The sequence below is a fragment of the Canis lupus genome, chromosome 9 (assembly GCF_011100685.1).
Source record: "Canis lupus familiaris isolate Mischka breed German Shepherd chromosome 9, alternate assembly UU_Cfam_GSD_1.0, whole genome shotgun sequence".
In the NCBI taxonomy this organism is placed as follows: domain Eukaryota; kingdom Metazoa; phylum Chordata; class Mammalia; order Carnivora; family Canidae; genus Canis; species Canis lupus.
In genome coordinates this window covers 19,377,491-19,400,247 of record NC_049230.1, presented here as the reverse complement: position 1 = coordinate 19,400,247, position 22,757 = coordinate 19,377,491, and the positions used below count along the sequence as shown (strand labels likewise).

The window sequence follows — 22,757 nt, the reverse complement described above, 5'->3', positions numbered from 1 at the left end:
CCTTCCTGGCCAATTTACTGGTTATGAACCCTAAGACCCACCTAATCCACCTATGCCTCGATTCATCATCTGTGTTAATAGTATCCATTGCACAGTGTTGTTAGGGGATTGAAGGAAACGTCACATAAAGCCCTTAGGCTAATGCTTGGCTTATATAATGGGCAAGGACAGTGTGGTATTGATTTTAGGATACCCTACAACCTCTAGTATGCACTTGGTGCTCAATAAATATTTGCTCACTAGCCAAGTGGATGATTATCCACCAATGCCTAAATACTGCCATTATCCTGGAGGAAATCTGCTAGCCCAAAGTCTCTTGTGTTCCCATCACCCTGCCCCCAAAACATGACTCTCTTTCCCCGTGCCTTCCAAGCAGGAAGGGGGAGCCCTCCACTTTCCTGCCCATTCCCTCTCTAGCCAGTATACTGAAAGTATGCAAAGTGGGGCTTTCCCTGCCTCACCACCTGGAACATATTTAGCAGTCCAGGGCTCACAGAGACAATGGGGAAGAGGAAGGTTTGACTCCCATCCTTCCAGGGCCCACTCAGATGCCATGTCCTCCATAAAAGTGTCCCTTGACCTTCCTGGCTAGAAGTGACTGCTTTCTCCTCTGAGCACTCCTGGCTGTTTCCCCTTCTCCAAAGTGATGGGCATCTGGCTCTCCTGAGCCCTGCACACTGCAGGAGGCCAGTGTGTTTCTGTTGACTCGCTTGGCCAGTCAATCCTAGAAGCATGTACACTTGGCATTAGAGCCCATGGAATTCATTTTTGTCACTCACTCAGTAATTATTTGCAGCCATGTCTGCTATGTGCCCAATGCTGCATCAGGTGCTGGGGAGACAGAAGGGGACACAGTGGACCCAACTGAGGGCAGGCTTCATGGAAGAGAGAACACTATGCCCAGGGTTAAAGCACAAGGTGGAATTTGCCAGGGGACAAGATAGGGAGAAGCAGAGAGAACTTTCCAGACTGAAAACTCAGCCCATGCTGCCTCCTGCTGAGGCGAGAGGTCACAAAAAGCCAAGGTATGTTCCCAGTTGTATGGAGAGAGGAAACAAAGTCAGGAAGCTCTAAGTTCCTTAAGCGGATGACCAACCCACATACAAGAAGAGCAAAATCCATCCCCTTAACTGGGCCCCTCGTTCCCATCAACACAGGAACCCAATATAGCCGGAATGGCAGGGGGTGACACACACAAGATCATGAAGGACCACAAAGGGCCTTACAGTAAAGTTGCAGATTCCCCGGGCAATAAAACTTCCCTCCTGAGCCCCAGATAGGCGATAACCAGCATCTAGTACACACTGTTCACTGGAAATCATTCCAGGGGGAGGCTGTTGGGCACAAGAAGCAGAGACAGGCTAGAATCAGGGTATCAAGGCTGATCATACCTTCATGGGGCTCACTTCCCCTGAGAAGGCCGTGGTGAGGGAGGAAGAGGCCAGGGGAGGCAGCTTGAAGGTAAAGGCAGGCGCTGAGAGAAACAAGCTAAAAGGGAAAGGGCAAGTGGCCCAGCCTGCTCAACTGACGTTTGCCCTCTGCCTTCTAGGGTTTCCCCCAGGGAGGTCCTGCCTCCCTGCCTGCCAGCAACTCAGCAGTTCTGCTCAGTCTTAGATTTGGGTGCTGCAGGAAGCATTTAGAAAGTGGCTGGAAGATGTGGTCTGTGGGCCACAGCTTGCTAAGCACCCGCCTAAGCCAGTCATGGCTGCCCTGTTTCCCTGGCCAGGCGTTCATGTAAGCCAATTCAGCCACTGAGATGTGAGGGGAACCCCAATGAAGGGTTTCTGAGCACCCTTCTACTTGCTCTTTATTTTTATTTATTTATTTGAGAGAGAGAGAAACCGAGCACGAGCCAGGCAGAGGAACAGAGAAGAGGGAGATGCAGACTCCCCACTGAGCAGAGAGCTCCATATAGGGCTCAATCTCAGGAACCTGAGATCATGACCTGAGCTGATGGCAGACCCTCAACCGACTGAGCCACTCAGGCACCCTTTTACTTGCTCATTAAAAAAAGGGAAGAAACACAAGGAAGAGATGGCTGCCTGGTCTTTTGCTATGCTTTGTTCTGCTAGGATGTGGTGACTAGGTCTACCACCGCCATCTTGGGACCATGAGGGGAGAACCCTGAGGGTGGCGTGCAAGAGAAAAGGGAAGCACCTCTTCCTGATGTCGCCACCAAGCTGCTGAATCAACCAGCCCCAGAGCTCCCTCACCTCAGGACTTCTTATCATGGAAGATAAAATCATTATTACTAAAGCTATTTGAACTGAGGGCATGGCGGGGAGTGGCTAGAAAGGAACTCTCAGGCAAAGTCCACTCAAACCCAAGGACCCCGGGGCTGCCATGGTGAGAAACATTTATAAATCTTGTGTAACATGTGGCCACTTGATAGGTTTTCCAAGAGGAAGCCAGTTGTGGGCCTGTTTTCTAGAAAAAAATCCAGTCAGAACTGCCTTGCACTGTTTCCTGGGCCACATGTGCCTTACCATTCTTTTGAGCCAGGGCCTGGTCGATGAAGTCTGCAGCCCTTTCAAAGTAGGCGCTGAGGTTGAACTCCTGCGTGTCATTGGCCTTGATGCCCAGGTAGGTAATGCCGGAGTCCTTGTAGAAGTTGGCATTGGTGTTGACGTGCATGAAGGACCTGCCCTCAGCAGCATTCAGAACATGGGTGATGCCTAGTTTCTGCAGCTTGGGGATGTCTTGAGCTACAGACCTGGACAGGAGACAGGAGCAGGGGGATGATTACCTGACCACCTGGCAGCCCCAGAAGGAGGAAGATGGAGAAGATTCTAAGTCTCCTGGCAAAGCGAGGAAGCCTCCACGCTTGGCCCCTGCCAACTTCCCCTCATCTTGTGACCCACCTCCCTTACTCCAGCCATATCTAATTACCAGCAGCTTCCCCAAATAGCTGGGGTGGTTTCAGCCCCATGCTGTTCCCTCTCCCTGGAATGCCCTTCTCGAGCTTCTCCATGGTCACACACCCTCTCATTTTCCATCAATATGCCCTGATCGCCCCCTCCATTCCATCTGGCATCATGTTCCCTATACTGTGGTGGTGGTACAGCCTACTGGCTCAAAACGGGCTCTAGAGTCAGACTGCCTGGGTCTGAGTCGAACCCTGAGACTTGCCAGCCAGGTAACCTTAAGCAAGCCACTTAACCTTTTGGTGACTCAGTTTCCCTATCTGTCAAATGAGGTTGACAACAATACCTACCCCCTGGGCAGAAGGATTAAATGATCTAGCCTATAGACAGAGCTTGACACCGTAGTCAGTGCTCTTCTAATGCCTGATTGTGATTATTTGTTCTGATGGGTAGGCTGTGAACTTTTGAGGGAGTAACCAGGTCTGTCTGCCCAGCACTTGCTATTGCACCCGGCTATAGGTGCTGAATGACTATGGGGTGAATCAGTGAGAAAGAATGAAATCAACACATCTTAGGCAGCCTCCTTCCTTGGACTATAAAGTGTGGCGGCCCCTCCAGTCCCCCAGAGGGGCCCTTTCCACCACAGACCACTAGCCACATTTCTGAAGCTCCCCTGGGTGAGTAAGCACTTGGGGACCAAGTGGCACCAACAGAACTCTGGGGGTTATAAAACATTTGATCTGAATAGTCAAAGGGCTCCTTTATTTCATCTCCCAACAACATCCCAATTCAGACAACAGTTTATACTTTACAAAGTGCCTTCTCCGACATGATCTTGTTTGCCTGTCACAGCAGCCTGCAAGGAAGCCAGGCCTGGGCTTAAGCTTCCAGGACAGTGGAAGGACAGTGCTGGGGCTCACATGGGATGCTTAGGGGCAGAGCAAGGAGAAGACCTGACACCAGCCCTGCTCTGTCTTCCCCTCACTCTGCCTGGCATGTCCACATCAACTGCAGATCCTGAGATCTAGAAAATGAGGCTCATACAGACTCCTCTCCAGGCCCTGTGAGCCCTGATTTGGTTCAGGGGCTCCCTATGTGCAGGAGTACCCCCCCCACACCCCTGGTCAAGTCAAAGCCAGATTCACTAATTGGGCTGGGGATGTGTTTCTCTACAGTGGCCACCGGCACTTTCCACCCTGGCTACCACCAGACATCCACCGCCTCGGTTTCCACTCGGGAAGGAGGGGCAGCTGAATGTGCCAAACTGCCCCAGACAGCAGGTTCTCCGAGGCACCAAGGCCACTTGCTGCTGGGGTGGCTGGACAGAGCACTATCCTCTGAACTTTGCAATTACGGAGCACTTCGGCTAAGGCCCTGGGACTGTTTCAGCTGTTCCTGCTCATGACACTGCACGTGGTTGTTAAACAGTGGTTGATTAAAAAAACAAATAACTCTGAAGGTGAATTTTCATTCACCTCCCTTCTCTAATTCAGCGTTCAACAAATTTACCGTTACCACTACTATCACTATGAATGTGCACTGTAAATGCCGGACACACAGTAGGTGCTCAATATGGTGAATGAATGGATGGAATGGATGAGACAGTCCCCACGAAGGCAGGACCTGCCTTAGGGACCCCTTCTTGCCCCGCGATGACCCTCATTTTTGTGGCAGCCCTTAGCAGGGTAAGCAGCAGGTCCTAGTACAGGACAGGGGATACAGACATGAACAAGGCATTGTCTCTGTCCTCACAGTCCCTCAACCACCCTGGGCCACCATTTCCTCCTGGGTCAAAGGGGAGAAGGGAGTTAGTTCTGGGTTTCTAACGCAGACCCTGGCCCATGGAACTTAGGGCGCTTGGTAAACCAAACCCTATCTGGAAGGCAGGGGAGGGAGCAAGGAAACCCCAGCCCAGCTCTCCGGATCCCTCATTGGGAGTATTTCGATTCCTTGATCTGGCCTGCCCAGCCGGGAAAGTTCCACGCCCGATCTGTGACGTCAGCCAGTTGCCATGGCAGCGAAGGCAGACATTCCGCGGTGACCTCACTGCAGAACCAGGCAGATGTCACATGACGCGCGGGCTGGAGACCGGCCGGGTGACAGAGGGCCACCTGTTAAGTGATCCCGGTAGCCCGACCCCGCCCAAGGCCAAGCCCCTAGCGGCTGGCGGCTTCGGGCCGGACGCCCGGGGACCCGGGCCCCCCGCGGGGGGAGGACGCGCGGGGCCGGGGCGGGGTCTAGCCCCTCCGCCCCACTGCGCGGGGGCGGGCGGCGACTCCAGCCCCTGCCCGGCCCCGCGGGGCTCCCGGAGGGCGGCCACGCCCCGCACCCCCCCCCCCCAGCGCCCGCAACGCCCCGACCCCGGCTTTCGGGTGGGCGGGGCGCCCCAGCGGCGACTCACGCGTTGCCCACGTAGATCCTGGGGGTGACCTCGTTGCAAGGCTGGCTCGGCAGGCTGTAGCAGCCGCTGCCGTCCGACAGCAGGTCGTTGAGGTCCTGCACCGAGAGCTCGAACGGGCCCGACATGGCGGCGGCCGGGCCCTGCACGCCGGGGCAGCAGCCTGCGAGGGGAGAGCCGCCGGGTCAGCTGGGCGGGGGCTCCGAGCGGGGACCGCCCCGTCCCGCCCCGGAGGCGGGCCCGCCGGGCGCGGGAAAAGGCGGAGCGCGGACCGCCCGCGCGCTCTGCTCCCGGCGGGAAGGCGCGCCGCCGCCGCGGGCGCTCGGGGGCCCTGGGCCTGTCCGCGTCCCGCGAGTTTCGGGGGGTCCCCGGAACCCCCCAAGCTGGGGCCTTTTCTGCATCATTACAAACGGGGAAGTGCAGTAACATTGGACTAAACGCAGGGCGCGATCAACGTTCCCAGTGACCGGGGCGCACACAGGTGTCGCCTAGTTCTTCCAGGATTACCGGGACACCCGGATTCCGCCTAGGAGCCCTGACTCTTGCCTGCTGCGGAGCAGCGGCACTGACATCACCGGGGTGCTTGTCAGAAATGCGAAACCTCCGCCCCAGCCCTGCCCAACGAGAATGTGCATTTTACAGCACCCCCCGCCCCCCGCGATCCTTACAAAGGTTAAAGTTTGAGAAGCCCAACTCTGAGGTACATTTCTTCCAGTATTTATTGAGAGCCAGCATCGTGCTTCAAAGCTTGGGCTCTGTGCAGCCAGCGTGGCATTGACCCTGGAGAATTACTTAACCTCTCTGAGGTGGCTGGGGGGGGGGGGGTGCGGGGAATGAGAACACTAGTACCTAACTCCTAGGGTTGTTTGAAAGATTTAATGTGACACTCAAGGAGAGCGCCCAGCACTGTACAGTGAGGACTCAGTTGGTGCCCTCCCTCTACATCAGCCAATGTGATGAGCACCCACTAGGTGCTACTACGCCTGTACTAGGGTGGAGCGGAATCAGGTTCCTTTGCAGCCCTTCCAGGAGCAACTAACTGCCAGCCCACCATGAGCCACATCAGTGTTGGCAACTCCTCATTTGCTGAAATCGCACTAAAGGCAGAAGACAGTCTCTGTCCTCCCCTACTGCCCATGGCTGTTTACCCCACCCCTCGAAAAAAACAAATGTCCTAGGAATTCAGGAACCAACCCCTCCCCGCATCCTGAGCCCAGCCCTGCTACTAACTTGCTTCTTGAGCAGCAGAGCAGGCTGTTACTTTGGACCTCAGTTTCCTCATCTGCAAAATGAAGAAATTGGATGAGATTATCGTTAAGGTCATCTTTCACCTCCCCCCAAAAGCTTGTGATCTCACACCTCCACAAGATCCACTGTAGTGGAGACTACTTAGCTTGTAGTTGAAGGTATGTAACCAAGGCTAGACTTCTCCATCCCCACCCCCTAACCCCTACCTGGTGCCTTCCCACCCCTCCCAGCACATCACACCTTTTCCCACTGGTGTTGGTGGCATCCACGTGTCAGGCAGGTGGGAGAGATTCTGAGTCTTGCCCTTCATCTTGACTTGGACCTGTGTTAGCTTTCAAACAGAAGCCCGGGGATCGTCAGGCATGCTCTGCTTCTCCTCTTCCTTCCCCAGGACCTGTCCCTGATGTCATAACAGGGTAACTATGACAACCTGTCATGGGGACCGCTAAGTACCTCACAGAGGAGCCTGGGTGCCTCATTTCTTAAATGAGACTAGGAAGAGAAGATGAACAATTCCCTGGATTATCTAGCCTACCCTGTAATCGTCTCGAATCACAGACAGAGCACAATCTTCAGGAAGAAACTGGACTTTGGCCACTACATATTTCACAAGAATAGAATACAAATAGGTATGTGGGCAGTTGGGGCGAGACACCACGATTAGGGGTTCTGGAAGGGTCCACCTTACAGATATTGACATTAAACCAGCATAGTATGACTTTGTGATGGTTGGTCTTATCTGCTGGGTTGGTTGGGTCAGGTCAAGAAGACCATTCGAGTCAGTGACAAAATTTACCTTCCACCAGGAGTTCAATGGATGGAAATGCTCACTCAAACTCTTTAAAACCAAAGTCAGCTAGAGAGGGAGTGGAACTCCAACTCCCAACAGGCTAGTTGCATTGGGAAAGGATGGGAAAGACTCTTTCATGTGTCTGTTTTACCCATTCTGGCCCTCACTTTCTGTTATTTGTGCTAAAAACTCTTTGAAGATGCCAGTTAGGGAAATGTAGCTAACCTAAAATTCCTGAACTGGGGAAAGGTCAATTCAAAATCATCACATTAATGAGTCGGGGAGGTTGTCTAGGACGTGAGCAGGCTTTTTGAGGTGGCTAAGAGGACTTCTGTATGGTAACATAGATCTCTCTTATCCTTCTCTAGTGAAACCAGCTGTTGATACCAAACCTCCAGCGGCGCACACACATCACATTTTAAAACTGAGCAAACTACAGGTACTTGTTGTTGCCATCTGCGGATGTACTTTATTGATTTCTCTCTATGTCCTGAGGAAGTCAGGTTCCCAGAGCCTTATAAACACCCACCATTCCAGAGACTTATTAAGATGCTCTACCCCTTGCACACCACACCCGTTCCTACACTCTGCTCCCAGTCTCCACTGTGGCCCACAATTTCCCCCTTTCCCACCATCCTGGAGAAGGGTGATGCTGAGCATTTGGGTGTTGGACAATGTCACCATGGTGGAGTATGGTTTCTTACCAGGGTGAACAAAAGCGGATCGACAAAATCGAATACGAAAACAAGCAACTGTGTCAGAAAATCGCCAATGCCCATCGTGGCCCTGCCAAGGTGGATTGCTGGAACGAATATTTTTCCAAGAGGTAGCATTCTTTCTCATCTTTTCATTTTTGGAAAGTCAAAATTGACTTTTCCCTTGTTGGGTTTTAGTGCAAGGTTCTCCTGAGCAGGAGGTGTACTTGAGAGACGGTATCTCGATGGGTAGCCAAAGAGACCGGGTTAAGGAGAATGAAAACTATCCAAAACGGAGATCTTTCTCTGGTGATAAAGGGCTAACTTTTATTGCATCTAAGAGACTTTTTTGAAGTCCTATTCAGAGTTGGTCACAAGAAAATACTGCATGCTCTTGTAGAATGGTGACCGTAGCTGGGACTGACACAGCATTCTTTTTTTCTTTTAAAGATTTTATTTATGGGATCCCTGGGTGGCGCAGCACTTTGGCGCCTGCCTTTGGCCCAGAGCGCGATCCTGGAGACCCGGGATCGAATCCCACATCGGGCTCCCGGTGCATGGAGCCTGCTTCTCCCTCTGCCTATATCTCTGCCTCTCTCTCTTTCTCTCTGTGACTATCATAAATAAATAAAAATTTAAAAAATTTTTGAAAAGTGAAAATCCTCTTTGGATTTCTTTAAAAAAAAAGATTTTATTTATTTATTTGAGAGAGAGACAGAGCACAAGTGGGGTGGAGGAGGAGCAGAGGAAGAGGGAGAAGCAGGCTCCCCACTGCGCAGAGAGCCCATTGCAGGATTTAATCCCAGGACCCTGGGATTATGACCTGAGCTGAAAGCAGATGCTTAACCAAGTGAGCCACCCAGGTGCCCCTGACACAGCATTCTTGAGTCAGTTCCTCAAATATTTCCTGAGGAACTACTATCTACTAAGTCCTATGAATACAAAGATGAAAAGAGATATATATATTTTTTCCTAACATCAAAAAATTCAAGACCTATTAGGGGAGATGTTTATGTAAATAATAATGGAGAATAGCCAGGGCTACAAAAGAAGTGTATGCAGGAAAGAATCTGGTGGATGTGTGTGTGTGTGTGTGTGTGTGTGTGTAGGAGGGAGTGTCAAGATACCTTTCCTATATCCTTATATATCTGAAACAATTGACAGGTGAGATAAAGTGAAGCAAAATTGTCACCAGCCTTTTGTGATGTGTCCATAGGCAAGACCTTCCTCATCATATAAACCAGACATTCTCCGTCCTGGTTTCACATAATAATTCCTAGGGTGCTTTTACAAAATGCCAATGCCCAAGCTGCACCCAGACCAGTAAAGTAGAAACTTCTAGTGGACATCAGGGTTGAAAACTGCTGATATAAACCTGCCAATGTTGTGCACGCTCCCCAGAGTGTAGTCTAGTTCAACAGATGTATGGGGTCTCACGGCTCAGTGAGAAAGTCTGTTCTCTGCACTTAGGCAGCGCGGGTTTATGACATTACTAGTTCATTCAAGAAGGGAATTTTACTCTTTGACCATCTCAGGATTTTGTGTTTTTCAGTTTAAACAGAGAAACAAGGAACCGAGAACTAGTGAGAATCACCGTGGAAAACCAGGGCATTCTGAAGAGGCTTAGTGATCGCAAACCCCACTATGACCGCAGGTCATCCGAGATGGACTGGCAGGCATGTGGCTGCTCTGTGTCTCTTCCTTGCGCACACACAGTTCGTCTGTGTTCAGAGTAGAGTCAGTTGCAGAAGAGCCTCCCTATGCGGCTGAGGGAGAGATCATGAAAAATGCAGTAATTGGTAAAAGAGAAAGCACCCAGAGCAAACAAAGCTAATGACAGGAGCGAACCATCCAGGAGCTAACCCATTTGCTCCTTGGGAGCAAAGCCACCATGCGTCAGTTTCAGAAAATATCTGGTAGCATTCTCCCTCAAGCTTTAATTCATTAAAAAAAAAAGACAACGTATAAGCAAAAAGGAGGAAAGGGTACATGATTCAGTGTGTAGTTGATTCCCTTCATTTAGGAATGACCTTTCAAGAAGGAAAAAGGAAAAACGCCTTCTGCATTTATTTTATTTTATTTTTTATTTTTTTAAAGATTTTATTTATTTATTCATGAGAGACACACAGAGAGAGAGAGAGGCAGAAACACAGGCAGAGGGAGAAGCAGGCTCCATGTAGGAGCCCAACTTGGGACTCGATCCCAGGTCTCCAGGATCACACCCTGAGCTGAAGGCGGTGCTAAACCGCTGAGCCACCAGGGCTGCCCTATTTTTTTTTTTTTTTTTTTTTTTTTTTTTATTCATGAGAGACACAGAGAAAGCCAGAGGGAGAAGCAGGCTTGTGCGGGGAGCCTGATGTGAGACTCGATCCCAGGACCCTGGGATCACAACCTGAGCCAAAGGCAGATGCCCAACCATTGAGTTCCCCAGGTGCCCCCTGTGATTTTTTTTTTTTGTTGGTTTTTTAAAAAAAAACAACAACAACAAACTAACCACTCCCTGCCTTTAGTCTGTAAGCCTTTTCTAAGCCAGCCTTAGGAGCTAGAACTTCAACTTTAGCACCAGCCCCCTGGCATTGACATAAATCTGATTTTCTCCCTTTAAGAATTCAAGACGCTATATCAGAAATACGACAAGGTATCTTCTCTCCCGAGATGATTAGGTATGTCTTACCATGGCTGCTTCTTATTGGGGAATACAGTGATCATGGTTGATACCAAAGCCCTAAGAACTGTACAGATGGAGCACAAGGGACCCAGTTAAAGGGATGGATTTAGCCCTTCTGTAATATAAGGGAACTTAGAGCTCTCTATTTCCTCTCTCCATACGAGTAGGAAGTGACTGGCTTTTGTCATCAGCTTTGAGTCTTTACGTGAGTCTAAGGGGAAGTGATTTGTTCCAGGAAGATATAAACAGGAGGTCTCATGGTTTTAATGTTGTGCCAAAGTTCCATTACAGGTCTTTGTCACTATTCAAGTACTGTTGTGTTGGCATTTTGCATTACTTAACATTATTAGTAATGACTAAATTTGTGTGTGTGTGTGTGTGTGTGTGTGCTGTTCCTGAGGAGAAGGATAAATGGACACTCAGGCTTTCCAAAGAATAGCTCCGTATAATTGATATTTCTCTATTTCTCTTCCTCTTTTCCCCCTGAATACAAGGTTACTCACCATGGAAAAGATACGAGAGAAAGCCCTAGGATTTCTTAGCTACTTAGAATTTCAAGACACTCCTAAGTGGCTGAATGCTCCATCTTAGGATGCTACAATAAAGCTTGGAACATAAAATGAGTAAGTTACATTTAAAGTACCCAAAGGCTTTTAAGTCCCATCCCCAAATGGAGACAGAGTAGGGCAGGCAGAAAGAAAGATGCAAGCATTATTATCTGGGGCTCTGAAAAGAAGTTTCTATGAGACAGAAAAAGAAACAACTTTTTAAAACATACACCATCGCCACCATCCTAGAGGGGAGGAAGGTTGGTGTAAGATGACCCAGCTGCCAAGTGCCGCGCACTGTCAAAATGGAGAGCAGAAGCACTTGATAAGAGTAAGGTTCAGATAGCACAGAGAACAAATGCCATTAGTCTCTCTGTGAATATACAACACTGGAAAAGAATGCCTCATTGAAGTTTCTGTGTATTCTGTTCATCTATAGGGAGCAGCAACAGTAAAAGTGTCATACATATCTCAAAACATATGGCAAGACAACGCTGCATGACTGCTCTGACTGGTCGTGCTGGGTTTGAGCCTAACTTTTTAAACTTTTTATATTGCAAGAGAGCAGATCTTAAGTGTTCTCATTACAAGTAAATAAACTTTTTATTTAAAAATGATTAGATTCACAGGAAGTTGCAAATTCACAGGTACATTTGCGAAAATAAATGTACCAGGGCTGGGGAGGGAGCTCCTGCACCCTTCACCCAGCTTCCCCCAAAGTTAGCATCTTGTTTAACTATAATATGATATCAAACCAGGAAGCTGACATTGGTAGAATCCATAGGGTGTATACAAACTTCACCAGTTAAACGTGTGTGTGTGTGTGTGTGTGTGTGTAGCTCTATGTAACGTTATCACATGTGTAGTTTTGGGTAACTATAGCCACATTCAAGATTCATAGTTTGTACCATCATCAAAAGACTCCATGGTACCACCTCTACCCCTTTTAGCCACAGCCCCCCTCTTCCAGTAATCACTAATCTGTTTTCCATCTCTGTAATTATGTTATTTCATGAGTTACATAAATGGGATCATGTGGTATACATCCATTCTTTTGAGACTGGCTTTTTGTTGTTGTTCCATATAGCCTTGAAGTTCATCCAAGTTGTATGCATCAAAAGTTCATTCCTTTTTACTGCTAAAGTACTATTCCATAGTATAAATATACCAGTTTGTTTAACCATTTGCCTGTTGAAAGACATTTGGGTAGTTTCTAGGTTTGTTTTTTGTTTTTGACTATTGTGAATAAAGCAGCTATGAGTATTTGTCACAAGTTTCTGCATGACAGTAAGTTTAATTTCTCTGGGATAAATGCTTGAGAGTACAATTGCTGGGTTGTATGGTAAGCCCATTTTATTTTATTTTATTTTTAAATATTTTTTATTTATTTATGAGAGAGAGAGATTCAGACAGACAGGCAAGAGACACAGGCAGAGGGAGAAGCAATCTCCTCGCAGGGAGCCCGATGTGGGACTCCATCCCGGATCTCCAGGATCACGGCCTGGGCTGAAGGCAGTGCTAAACCGCTGAGCCACCCGGGCTGCTGGGCTGCCCGGTAAGCCCATTTTAAAAGGAACTACAAACCTATTTCCAGAGTGGCTGTCCCATTTACATTTCTACCAGCAATGGATGAGTGATCCAGTTTCTTGACATCCTCACCAGCATTTGATATTTCTGATTTTAGCCATTCTGATATGTGCATAGAGACATCTCATGTGCTCTTAATTTGCATTTCTCTAGTGATTAATGAAGTTGAACATCTTTCATAGGCTTATTTGTCATGTGGATATCATCTTGCATGAAATGTCTGAATATCTTTTGCCTGTTTCCTGACTGAACTGTTCATTTTTTAATATTGAATTTTGAGAGTTCTTTATTATATTCTAGACCAAATCCTTTGTTGGAAATGTGATCTGCAAAATATTTTCTTTCAGTTTGTAATCTTTTAGTCCTCTTTTAAAAAAAATATTTATTTATGATAGACAGAGAGAGAGAGAGGCAGAGACACAGGAGGAGGGAGAAGCAGGCTCCATGCCAGGAGCCTGACACGGGACTAGATCCGGGGACTCCAGGATCATGCCCTGGGCCAAAGGCAGGTGCTAAACCACTGAGCCACCCAGGGATCCCCTAGTCCTCTTTTTTTACAGATTTTATTTATTTATTCATGAGAGACACAGAGAGAGAGGCAGAGACACAGGCAGAGAGAGGAGCAGGCTCCATGCAGGGAGCCCAATGCGAGACTACTCCCAGGACCCCAGGACCCCAGGATTACACCCTGGGCCGAAGGCAGACGCTCAACCACTGAGCCACCCAGGCGTCCGTCTTTTCATCCTCTTAACAGGGTATTTCATAAAGCAAAGTATTTTAATTTTGGTGGCATCCACTTTATCAACGATGAAACTGTTCTGTGTTTTGTCTATATCGACATCAATATCCTGGTTATGACCTTGTGCCATAATTTTACCATCTGCTTCCCCTGAGGAAACTGGGTAAAGGGCACATAGGATCTCTATGTTATTTCTTATACCCATGTAAATCTACAATTACCTCAAAATAAGAAGCTTAAAGAGTGAATCAATATGTCCAATTATAAATTCATTATTAACTGGTTCCAGTTTATCTCATTTTGAGGAATCACTTCAATCTAGAATCTAGATACCCAGATTAGAAACCTGGAGGTCATCCTTTACTTCACTATCTCACTTTCTCCTTCCCCCTGACTATGTATTCTCTTCTTTTTAATTTTTTATCTTTTTAAAATATTTTATTTATTTGTTTTAGAAAGAGAGAGAGAACTAGCAGGGGAAAGGACAGAAGGAAAGAAAGAAGCAGACTCCCCGCTGATCAGGGAACCTGACTCAGGGCTCAATCTCAGGACCTGAGCTCATAACCGAAGCTGAAGTCAAACACTTAACTGAGCCATTCAGGCACCCTAGCCCTGACTACATATTTTCAATCCAGCACTCCTACTGCCCAGGGTCTGCATGTGCTACTGTTAGCTTCCCTTCAACTGAGAATGTCTTCATTTTTCTTTCCTTCCTTAAGGATAATTTCATCACATATAGAATTCAAGAGTGATGGTTCTTTGCTTTCAGCACTCTATAAATGTTGCGTGACTTCTTTCTGCCTCCATAGTTTCCTTTATAGGCAATACTAAAATAGAACTTGAATTGGTGTTTCTTCCTGGTTGTTTTCCCTGTTTTTCAGATTTTTTCTTAGTCTTTATAAAGTTTTTAGAAGATTAATTATGATGTATCTTGTGGATTTATTTGGTCTTAACCTACTTGAAGTTTATTGGCTTCTTGAATCTGTAGGTTTCTATCTTTCACCAAATTTGGGGATTCTTCAGCCATTATTCCTTGAATACTTTTCAGTTCCACATTTTCTCTCCTTCTAGGATTCCAATGATCCAAACATTGGCTCTTTTGTTATTGTCCCACAGGTACCTGATCCTTTTCTTTTTTCTTCCAATCTGTTGTTCAGATTGAGTAAATTTTATTGATCTGTCCTTAAGTAACCTGATTTGATCTTCTGTCATTTCCACTCTACTACTGAGGTCATCCAAGTTTTAACTTTCACAATGATTTTTTATTTCTACAATTTCCATTTGGTTCTTTCTCATAACTTCTATTTCTTTGCTAAGTTTTCCCATTCAAGAGAATTTGCAATAGCTTGTTGAAGCATTTTTATCACAACTGTTTTAAAATCCTTGTGAGATAAATTCTAACATCTGAATCATATCAATATTGGTATCAATTGATTGTCTTTTCTTTACATTGTTGTCTTCCTGGTTTTGGGTATGATGAGTGGTTTTCTTTTTTTTTTTTTTCTTCAGTTTTAGCAATTTTCTTTTTTTTAAGATTTTATTTCTTTATTCATGAGAGAGAGAGAGAGAGTTAGAGACACAGGCAGAGGGAAATGCAGGCTCCATTCAGGGATCCTGACATGGGACTCGATCCTGGGTCTCCAGAATCATGCCCTGGGTTGAAGGCGGCACTAAACCACTGAGCCACCCAGGCTGCCCTGATGAGTGGTTTTCCATTGCATCCTGGACATTTGGGTATTATGTTAGGGATCTTTTAGTTCTATTTACATCTTCTATTTTAGCGGATTAGGAATCCTGTTTAGGTTTAGTGTATTATTCTTGGTTCTTTTATGAGTTTTCATTCCAGTGGAAATTCAGCTTTTTGTTTGTTTGTTTGGTCTTTATTTTGTTTTTTTTTTTTTCGTTTTATGATTTTATTAACACAAATACAACATGCATATAAGCTGTCTATTCATTTTCTTCACTGTGCAGCCTGGCATTGGGATTGGTGATTCTGATGGCCAACTGGGCTACTATTTCCACAATGGCTTTGAGGTTCTTGGCGAAGACATTGTTAGCACTGTCTGCCCAGTGAGATTTGTTGCACATCAACAGCACTTCAGGCTCCTTGACATTGTGGACTAGGAACTTCAGAAGCCACTGGACAGCATATGCTTTGTTTGCTTGCTCCCATAACCAATACTAGGCATCAGGATCTGGTCCTTGAATTTTCTGTGCACCCTCCTCTTAGTGCCTCTGGATTTCTGCTTAATTTTAACATGCTGATCTGATGGGTGCTGGATGAACTTCTTGGTCCTCTTTTTAACCATCTTAGGCTTCACCAGATGTCTGAGGGTGGCCATGATGCTGAGGAAGAGATGGCAGTGCTGTTTTCTGAGCCCTTGCAATACTGTTCTGGTCTTTGTTGTTCTTTGGGTGCTGCTAGGATTCCTGCTCAGTCCCTCCTGGCATCTTCTGTGGTGTCAGAAGGTGCCTCCCTGGATTGCATGGTGTTGCTGGGCGACCTTCTGCAGAGGTGCAGGCAGACATTGCTGCCACTGTGTGGAGTAGGGAGACATGGGGCTTTGCTGCTGCTGGGAATGAATTGGGCCACTTGCTGGCATCCTGGTGTGAAACTAAGGTAGGGGCTCCATGTAGGTCTCTACTGGGCTCCCTGTCCTTTAGCTGAGAAAGCAAGCTTTCCTTTCTTTTTTTTCTCCCCCCCCCTTCCTCCTCTATGCCTGTTGGTGGTTGCAGGCCCCTTCAGAGCTTAGTCCAGGGTATATGGAAGATGAAAAGAAAACCCAAGAAACTCACCACACTGTTGTTCCTCAAGCCCTGAGGTCCCTAGCAAGTCCACTATCATCTTTCTAGGGTTTTAAAAAATATTTTATTTACTTGAGGGAGAGAAAGCAAGAGAGAGAGCAAAAGTACGAGGATCACAGGGAGAGGGAGAAGCAGACCCCTACCAAGCTCACAGCCTGACTTGGGGCTCATTCCCATGACCCCGAAACTATAACCTGAGCTGAAGGCAGACACTGGGATCCCTGGGTGGCGCAGCGGTTTGGCGCCTGCCTTTGGCCCAGGGCGCGATCCTGGAGACCCGGGATCGAATCCCACGTTGGGCTCCCGGTGCATGGAGCCTGCTTCTCCCTCTGCCTGTGTCTCTGCCTCTTTCTCTCTCTCTGTGACTATCATAAATAAATAAAAATCTTAAAAAAAAAATAAAATGAAAGCAGACACTTATTCAACTGAGCCATCCAGGTGCACCACCCCCACCATCATCTTTCTAGCTTTCCGAGTCCTTTTATTGTTGTTTTTAAACTTCCAAAGTTTTTAGTTGTAGTTAGAGAAGAAGAGAAGGAAAATGTGATTCTAAAACCACAAGCCTGCCTTTTTGTTTGTTTTTAAAAGATTTTATTTATTTGAGAGAGTAAGAGAAAGGGCACAAGCAGGGAGAGGGAGAAGCAGACTCCCCACTGAGCAGAGAGCCCATACAGGGTTTGACCCCAGCACCTCAAGATCATGACCTGAGCTGAAGGCAGATGCTTAACTGACTGAGCCATCCAGGCACCCCACAAGCCACCTTTTAAAGGAAGCAATAATTTGAGACTATATTCAAAGGGCAGGAAAAAAAATAGAGTAAAAAACTGACCTGCATCAACCCTGCCCCACCCCTGTTAAATGCTACTTATTGGTTCTGGACTATATGACTTATTGGGCTTTGTGCTTGTGCTGGTCTGTTGACATTAAATAAATTAGCAAGGGCTAGCATGTTGGTATGCATAATTCCTGTGATTGGTGGCATGAATGATGTGACACTGGATAAATGGATATAAAATTTTGATAGGCTACATGTCTTTATGTATGTATTCAGACATATGATGTAAAAGCACAATTGGCTTATGTTTATCATAGCTGAGCACTGCCTGAAGGATGAATGGTTGGTTGTAACTTTCTTAAGCCCCTCTCTTATAGACAGTGGAATGGATGGCAGAGGAGGTTACAAATTGCTAGATCAAAGATGGCAAACAGCATGAACTCACTTGCTAATTCTGCTTAATTTATACTGGATACTTTGTCCTGAAAAATCCAAAAGCCATGCCTAGATTCAGCAGGAGTGCCATGTTCAATTAGTACTGTCTGCCATGGATACAAGGATGGGCGGTGGCAGCACATATGCCCCACCCGTTTAACATCCCCGATCTAGAAAAGTCCTCTAGAGCTCACATTCTTTTCGTAGACACAGAGCTCACCTGAATTTGAAGGCCCATGGTGGGGCAGGGGGAAGCTGTATCTTGAGGGGTACGTAATAAAGAGATTTCTCAGTGTGGAGGCCCAGAGTGAAGGTCTTTTGCAAAGATTTTTCCCAGGGGCTCAGAACACATGTAGTTCTAGCTGGAATGGGACTTGGCATGGCATTTATATACATCCTACCAATATCTATTTGTAAACAAGTGCATTTTTTTAAAACAAGACTTTTCTGCTTTTTACAAACGGTAAAAACACTTTACAAATGATCTCTGTCTCTGGGGCCTTAACCATTCTACTCTCACAGACTTAGTAGCAGACAAACAGCAGATAACAGCTTACTTATCTCAGGGGCAGGGAAGTTACTTGGACAGGAAATGGGGCAGGCATCCCATTTCCATGCCTTGCTTCATAATATACATGAAGAGAATTATTACCATTTTATCTGATAATTACATAAAAATATTACGAAGCCAAAAATGCCTGTTGAGTAAAATGATAAAAAGAAAAAAAAAGCCATCTGGTGTTCAACCACTCTATTCATATACTGGAGGAAAAACCACCCAGATGGGACATGCTAAGAGTTGTTTAGTGTCTCTCAAGAGTCATTTTGACTTATGTTTTCTGCCCTAGAGCTGATTTTTTTTAAAGATTATTTATTTATCCATGAGAGACACACAGAGAGAGGTAGAAACACAGGCAGAGGGAGAAGCAGGCTCCATGCAGGGAGCCCGACGCGGGACTCAATCCCGGGACTCCAGGATCACACCCTGGGCTGAAAGCGGCACTAAACCGCTGGGCCACCAGGGCTGCTCTAGAGCTGATTTTAGAGCCTGGCTCTCCCATATAACACACACAATTTTGTACGTGTCATTCACACTTATAGGGGGCAGTTGCCCTCCCTGCCCCGCCGCTATGTGGAGAACTCAAGACTCATTTCACTTATTAAGAATTTGTGCTTGATCAGTGCAAACAAATCCTCATCCTTTTGCTAGAAAGATCTAAAGAATGTGATCCTGGCAGGTGGACCTACCAGGTTAGTGAGTTAGGAAGTTGCAAAGGTATCTATGTGAGCAGGCAAAATGGAAACTTCTAAATAGGCAGCAAATCTCCCTGGTGCTTTACCCTTAACAGGGCTCCCTTTTCTTAACATGAGGGAAAGGGCTTGGAATGTGTAAGCAGCCCTTTGCATTCTTGAGCCGTACTGCATTTTATTGTAAACTTTAGCTGTGGTGAGAAACAGGGCATTTGTCAGGGGGACAAGAGGGACAAGTGATGGAATGCAACAAAGCAAAGCCAGGGCTCAAGGATATGAGTCTGAGGGTATTTAGAAAGGGGACGAGCAGCTTTATACTCCTCCAGAGTCCTTGAAAACACCACTGTATCATACGATAGCACAATAACTCATGATGATTGTGAAGTGTGCCTCGGTCTTCAGAAAAAGTTCGCATGTGCTTGCTAATTAAGAAGGCAGAGAACCAAGTTTTCTACTGCCAAGCAAACGCTATTGAAAAGGTTAAAATCAACATTTTAGTGCTTGATGACAGGGGAGCTTCAGTTGCATGGAAAATCTCAGTGGGTAAGACAACTCTATTTCCAACAAAGCTAAATAAATGAAGCATCACTCCGTTTATAATCTCTGCAAAGCAGACCTGTATAAATTTACCAGCCCTACCCTCAAAAGACGGTGGTTACTTAACTTCGGTGCAAAGGATCTGGGTTGACTTGCCTGTGATACTTTGGGGGATGCAATGTCTTATTTTGTGATATGCACCCTTTCCATTCATGTGTTCTGCTCCAAAGGGGTGCAGTGAAAATCAACAGACAAAAACCAATCACAAATGAGACTTCACACATATATTCTTCTTGACAGTGAGGTTTATGGAAAATTCTGCTCCTCTCCATATGAGATTCCTTGATGGTAGTATGGGGGAGGCTGGACTAGGTAATCTTCCAGGTCCCCTCCAACCCAGATGTTCTAGGATGCAGTTACCTGACCCAACTAACAGGTACCCAGTGAGTGTCCTTGCTCAGCTTCTCCAAGAGCACTCTGAGCTGGCTGTGTGCACTCTGGAGGTCCTGCTTCACCAGCACAGAGTCCACCAGGTGCCCGTAGTACTGGTCTATGAAGGCAGCGGAGGCGGCCATCTCTTGCTGCTCCTCATCCTGTAAGGCAAGGGGCAGTTACAGAGCAACTGGGTGGTTCTCCCTCAAAATAAGAAACCTACAGTCTTTTACTCGGGCAGCATTCCAACGTCTAATTTTTAAGTGACGAGTGGGTGAGTAGGGCCCACGAATAACCCATGGTGCACGCAAGAACAGAGAGTGGTGATAACACCCTATCATGCGTCCAAAAATGTTGCCAGGCAGTAGACACAATCATTTGTTCATCCTCTCAAAATATCCACTACGGACCTGTAAACCTCAGGCATGACATGCACCTTGGGCAGACACCGATTCTGTATCTGTGAGTACGTATATGTCAATATCACACTTCCAGGTGGAAGACACTTCCAAAGAAGTGGTACTATAGTGTCACATGTCAATTTGGTTAAGTAATTACAGCAGAAAACTACAAATACTATATTAACTATAAGCAAAGCAAGCATTTCTGGAATCAATGACAGGGAAAAGCAGGAGTGTAAGTAATGCCCTTGAAGACTCCTAAATTCATCACGTAGAACTTGCCATCTCCTCAGAGTTGCTCTCACCAGAGCCCAACTCTAGCACCATCATTAAAGTGGAGTTATTTGTTACAAAAGTGATGGGACAATCCTGACCAAATAACCCCATTTCCCTGGGGCCCCCGACTTCCTTCCTCAGACTGCTTTCCTAACCCCTGACACTCCAGGACAGGTAGCCCACGATGCTTCCTTTGCTCAGCCTGCATGGGGTTTGCTTCTTCACTCAAAAACACCTTGAAAAAGCACAACCTCAATCCAGTAGTTGACTGATGGTTAACTTGATTTGGGGGGAAAAAGGCAAGTGGCAGGTGAAGTATCATCACAAAATGAAATTCATCTCTGGCACTTACCCACCTCTTTCTACCTCTTTCCTGGTACCTGCTGGCTTCCCTCTTGTGCTTACAGAAACTCAGTGCTTTTATAGCACTCGTGAGCTGTCCTCCCCCAAAGAGACCCACATTCCAAAATATTTCTTCCTCTCCTCTCTGTTGCCCATCAGCCTCAGATCCCTATTCTAGTGAGAGCACCTGCGGGGTCACAAGATAGATTCTAAAGGCTTAGGAAAGAGTTCGGCAAAGATGGGAGAGACTGGAGAGACGGCTGAAGTCATTTCTTCCCAGGAGAAAGACAAAAGCTCTCCCAGGAGAGAAAGCTACGTCTTTCTCCCAGGAGAAAAAGTAGGTGGTGTCAGGAGAAGCTTTCTAAATCCATACTCTCTCTCACAGGGCTCCCTCCTCTCATGCTCAAAAGCACTCTGCAGTGTCCTGGGGCTGTCCCTAGATCTTCAATCCCACCTCCATCACTCCCCCCCCCCCCCCACCTTACAGAAACACCTCCCGCAGACCTGCCCCCTGCCTCTGGAGGGGCACGAACAGTGTTCATCTTGGAAGCATTTAGCTATTTAAGGGAGTATAGAAGAAACATTTTTGCCACTAAGTACCTCAATCTTTCTAATATTTGCATCTTAAAGGAACTCAAGTACATCTCTCATGGAGTAAAATGTATGACATTAGTTTTGCAGCCATAAATCCCCTGAACCAGGGGTGCCTGGGTAGCTCAGTCGGTTAAGCATCCAACTCTTGATCTCAGCTCAGGTTGTGATCTCAGCTCAGGTCGTAATCTCAGGGTCGTGAGTTCAAGCCCTCTGTTGGAGCCTACTTTAAAAAAAAGGTGGGGGTGGCGGGATCCCCAGAACTCCTCTCCTGACTCGTAAAGATGGAACTCAACCACCTGTGGCTCCAGCCAGAGAGTCACAGTCCTGAACAACACATAGGAAAGACTCCCACCATGCTGTCTTTTTACCCATGTTGGATTTACTTGCTGGATCCAAAGTTGGTGTTTCAGTTATAAACTTACTTGGGTTGGGCCTGAGAATTCAAAAGATTAGTGTGATCAAGTCTTTGACAGATGTCCCTTATATCTGGGAGGATCCTTATGTGAAGGAGTGAAGGGTGGGGATTCTAAGCAAAGTCATCCCTGTCTGAATTGGGAGGAACTTTTAGCTGCCCTGCCTTGTGCTGCTTTTTTTTTTTTTAAAGATTATTTATTTATTCATGAGAGACACATAGAGAGAGGCAGAGACATAGACAGAGGGGGAAGAAGGCTCCCCACAGGGAGCTTGATACAGGACTCGATTCCAGGACCCTGGGAATGTCTGAGCCAAAGGCAGACACTCAACCACTGAGCCACTCAGGCATCCTAGTGCTTTCTGGTGACGAGACCATCTAAGTCTGGCCAATAGGCAAATGGGAAGACAGCCTGTGTAAAAGGTACTAGTGCCTTTATGCTGCTGTTATAAGCCCCATTAGGCCTTCAGAAATGACCAACTTTAAACTTACAAGTGGTGTTGCTGTGTCCTCACAAGTTGGGGACATGGGTGGCGTCTTCTTTTCCTGAATTGCGGGCTTTACAAATATAACATAGGGCTTGAACTCTGAGGTCCTCAGTTGCTGCAGTGCCTGAGAAAGAAAGTTTACAAACATTACATATTCTGTTTTATTTATTCATTTTAAAGATTTTATTTATTTATTCATGAGTAACACAGAGAGAGAGAGAGAGAGAGAGAGGCAGAGACACAGGCAGAGGGAGAAGCAGACTCCATGCAGGGAGCCCGACGTGGGACTCAATCCCAGGTCTCCAAGATCACACCCTGGGCCAAAGGTGGCGCTAAACCGCTGAGCCACCCGGGCTGCCCACATATTCTGTTTTATCATGAAACACTTTCTGAATGTTCAGTAATGGGGTGCTTCATCACATAACCTTCAGTGGCAAAGGTCCCGATCACGTGGTCTGATGACAATGGACTT

General features: G+C 46.7%; 3 protein-coding genes across 8 annotated transcripts in view; 1 reads left to right on the top strand and 2 right to left on the bottom strand.

Annotated features, from left to right (window-relative positions):
- Nucleotides 1-6,913, bottom strand: part of DUSP3 (dual specificity phosphatase 3) — a 13,574-nt gene extending 6,661 nt beyond the window's left edge. Inside the window, exons 1-4 of the mRNA XM_038547190.1 lie at nt 6,751-6,913; nt 6,493-6,544; nt 5,266-5,425; nt 2,487-2,713 (exon numbers count right to left, since the gene is read on the bottom strand). Coding sequence (XP_038403118.1) covers nt 2,487-2,713; nt 5,266-5,425; nt 6,493-6,544 — 439 coding nt within the window. The 5' untranslated portion in view covers nt 6,751-6,913. The remainder of the gene's footprint in view (nt 1-2,486; nt 2,714-5,265; nt 5,426-6,492; nt 6,545-6,750) is intronic.
- CFAP97D1 (CFAP97 domain containing 1) overlaps nt 6,182-22,757 on the top strand; it is a 17,096-nt gene continuing 520 nt past the window's right edge. The window contains exons 1-7 of one of the 2 annotated variants that reach the window (XM_038547191.1): nt 6,517-6,668; nt 6,902-7,139; nt 7,669-7,739; nt 8,008-8,126; nt 9,548-9,671; nt 10,602-10,658; nt 11,158-11,286. In XM_038547191.1, coding sequence (XP_038403119.1) covers nt 7,016-7,139; nt 7,669-7,739; nt 8,008-8,126; nt 9,548-9,671; nt 10,602-10,658 — 495 coding nt within the window. In that variant the 5' untranslated portion in view covers nt 6,517-6,668; nt 6,902-7,015 and the 3' untranslated portion in view covers nt 11,158-11,286. Of the gene's footprint in view, nt 6,669-6,901; nt 7,140-7,668; nt 7,740-8,007; nt 8,127-9,547; nt 9,672-10,601; nt 10,659-11,157; nt 11,287-22,757 lie in introns of both variants that reach the window. The other variant, XM_038547192.1, reaches the window with a different exon arrangement.
- MPP3 (membrane palmitoylated protein 3) overlaps nt 19,628-22,757 on the bottom strand; it is a 27,297-nt gene continuing 24,167 nt past the window's right edge. For all 5 annotated transcript variants that reach the window (XM_038547186.1, XM_038547185.1, XM_038547187.1 and 2 more), the window contains 2 exons: nt 22,290-22,409; nt 19,628-19,933 (listed from right to left, as the gene is read on the bottom strand). In XM_038547186.1, the coding sequence (XP_038403114.1) occupies nt 19,757-19,933; nt 22,290-22,409 (297 nt within the window). In that variant the 3' untranslated portion in view covers nt 19,628-19,756. The remainder of the gene's footprint in view (nt 19,934-22,289; nt 22,410-22,757) is intronic.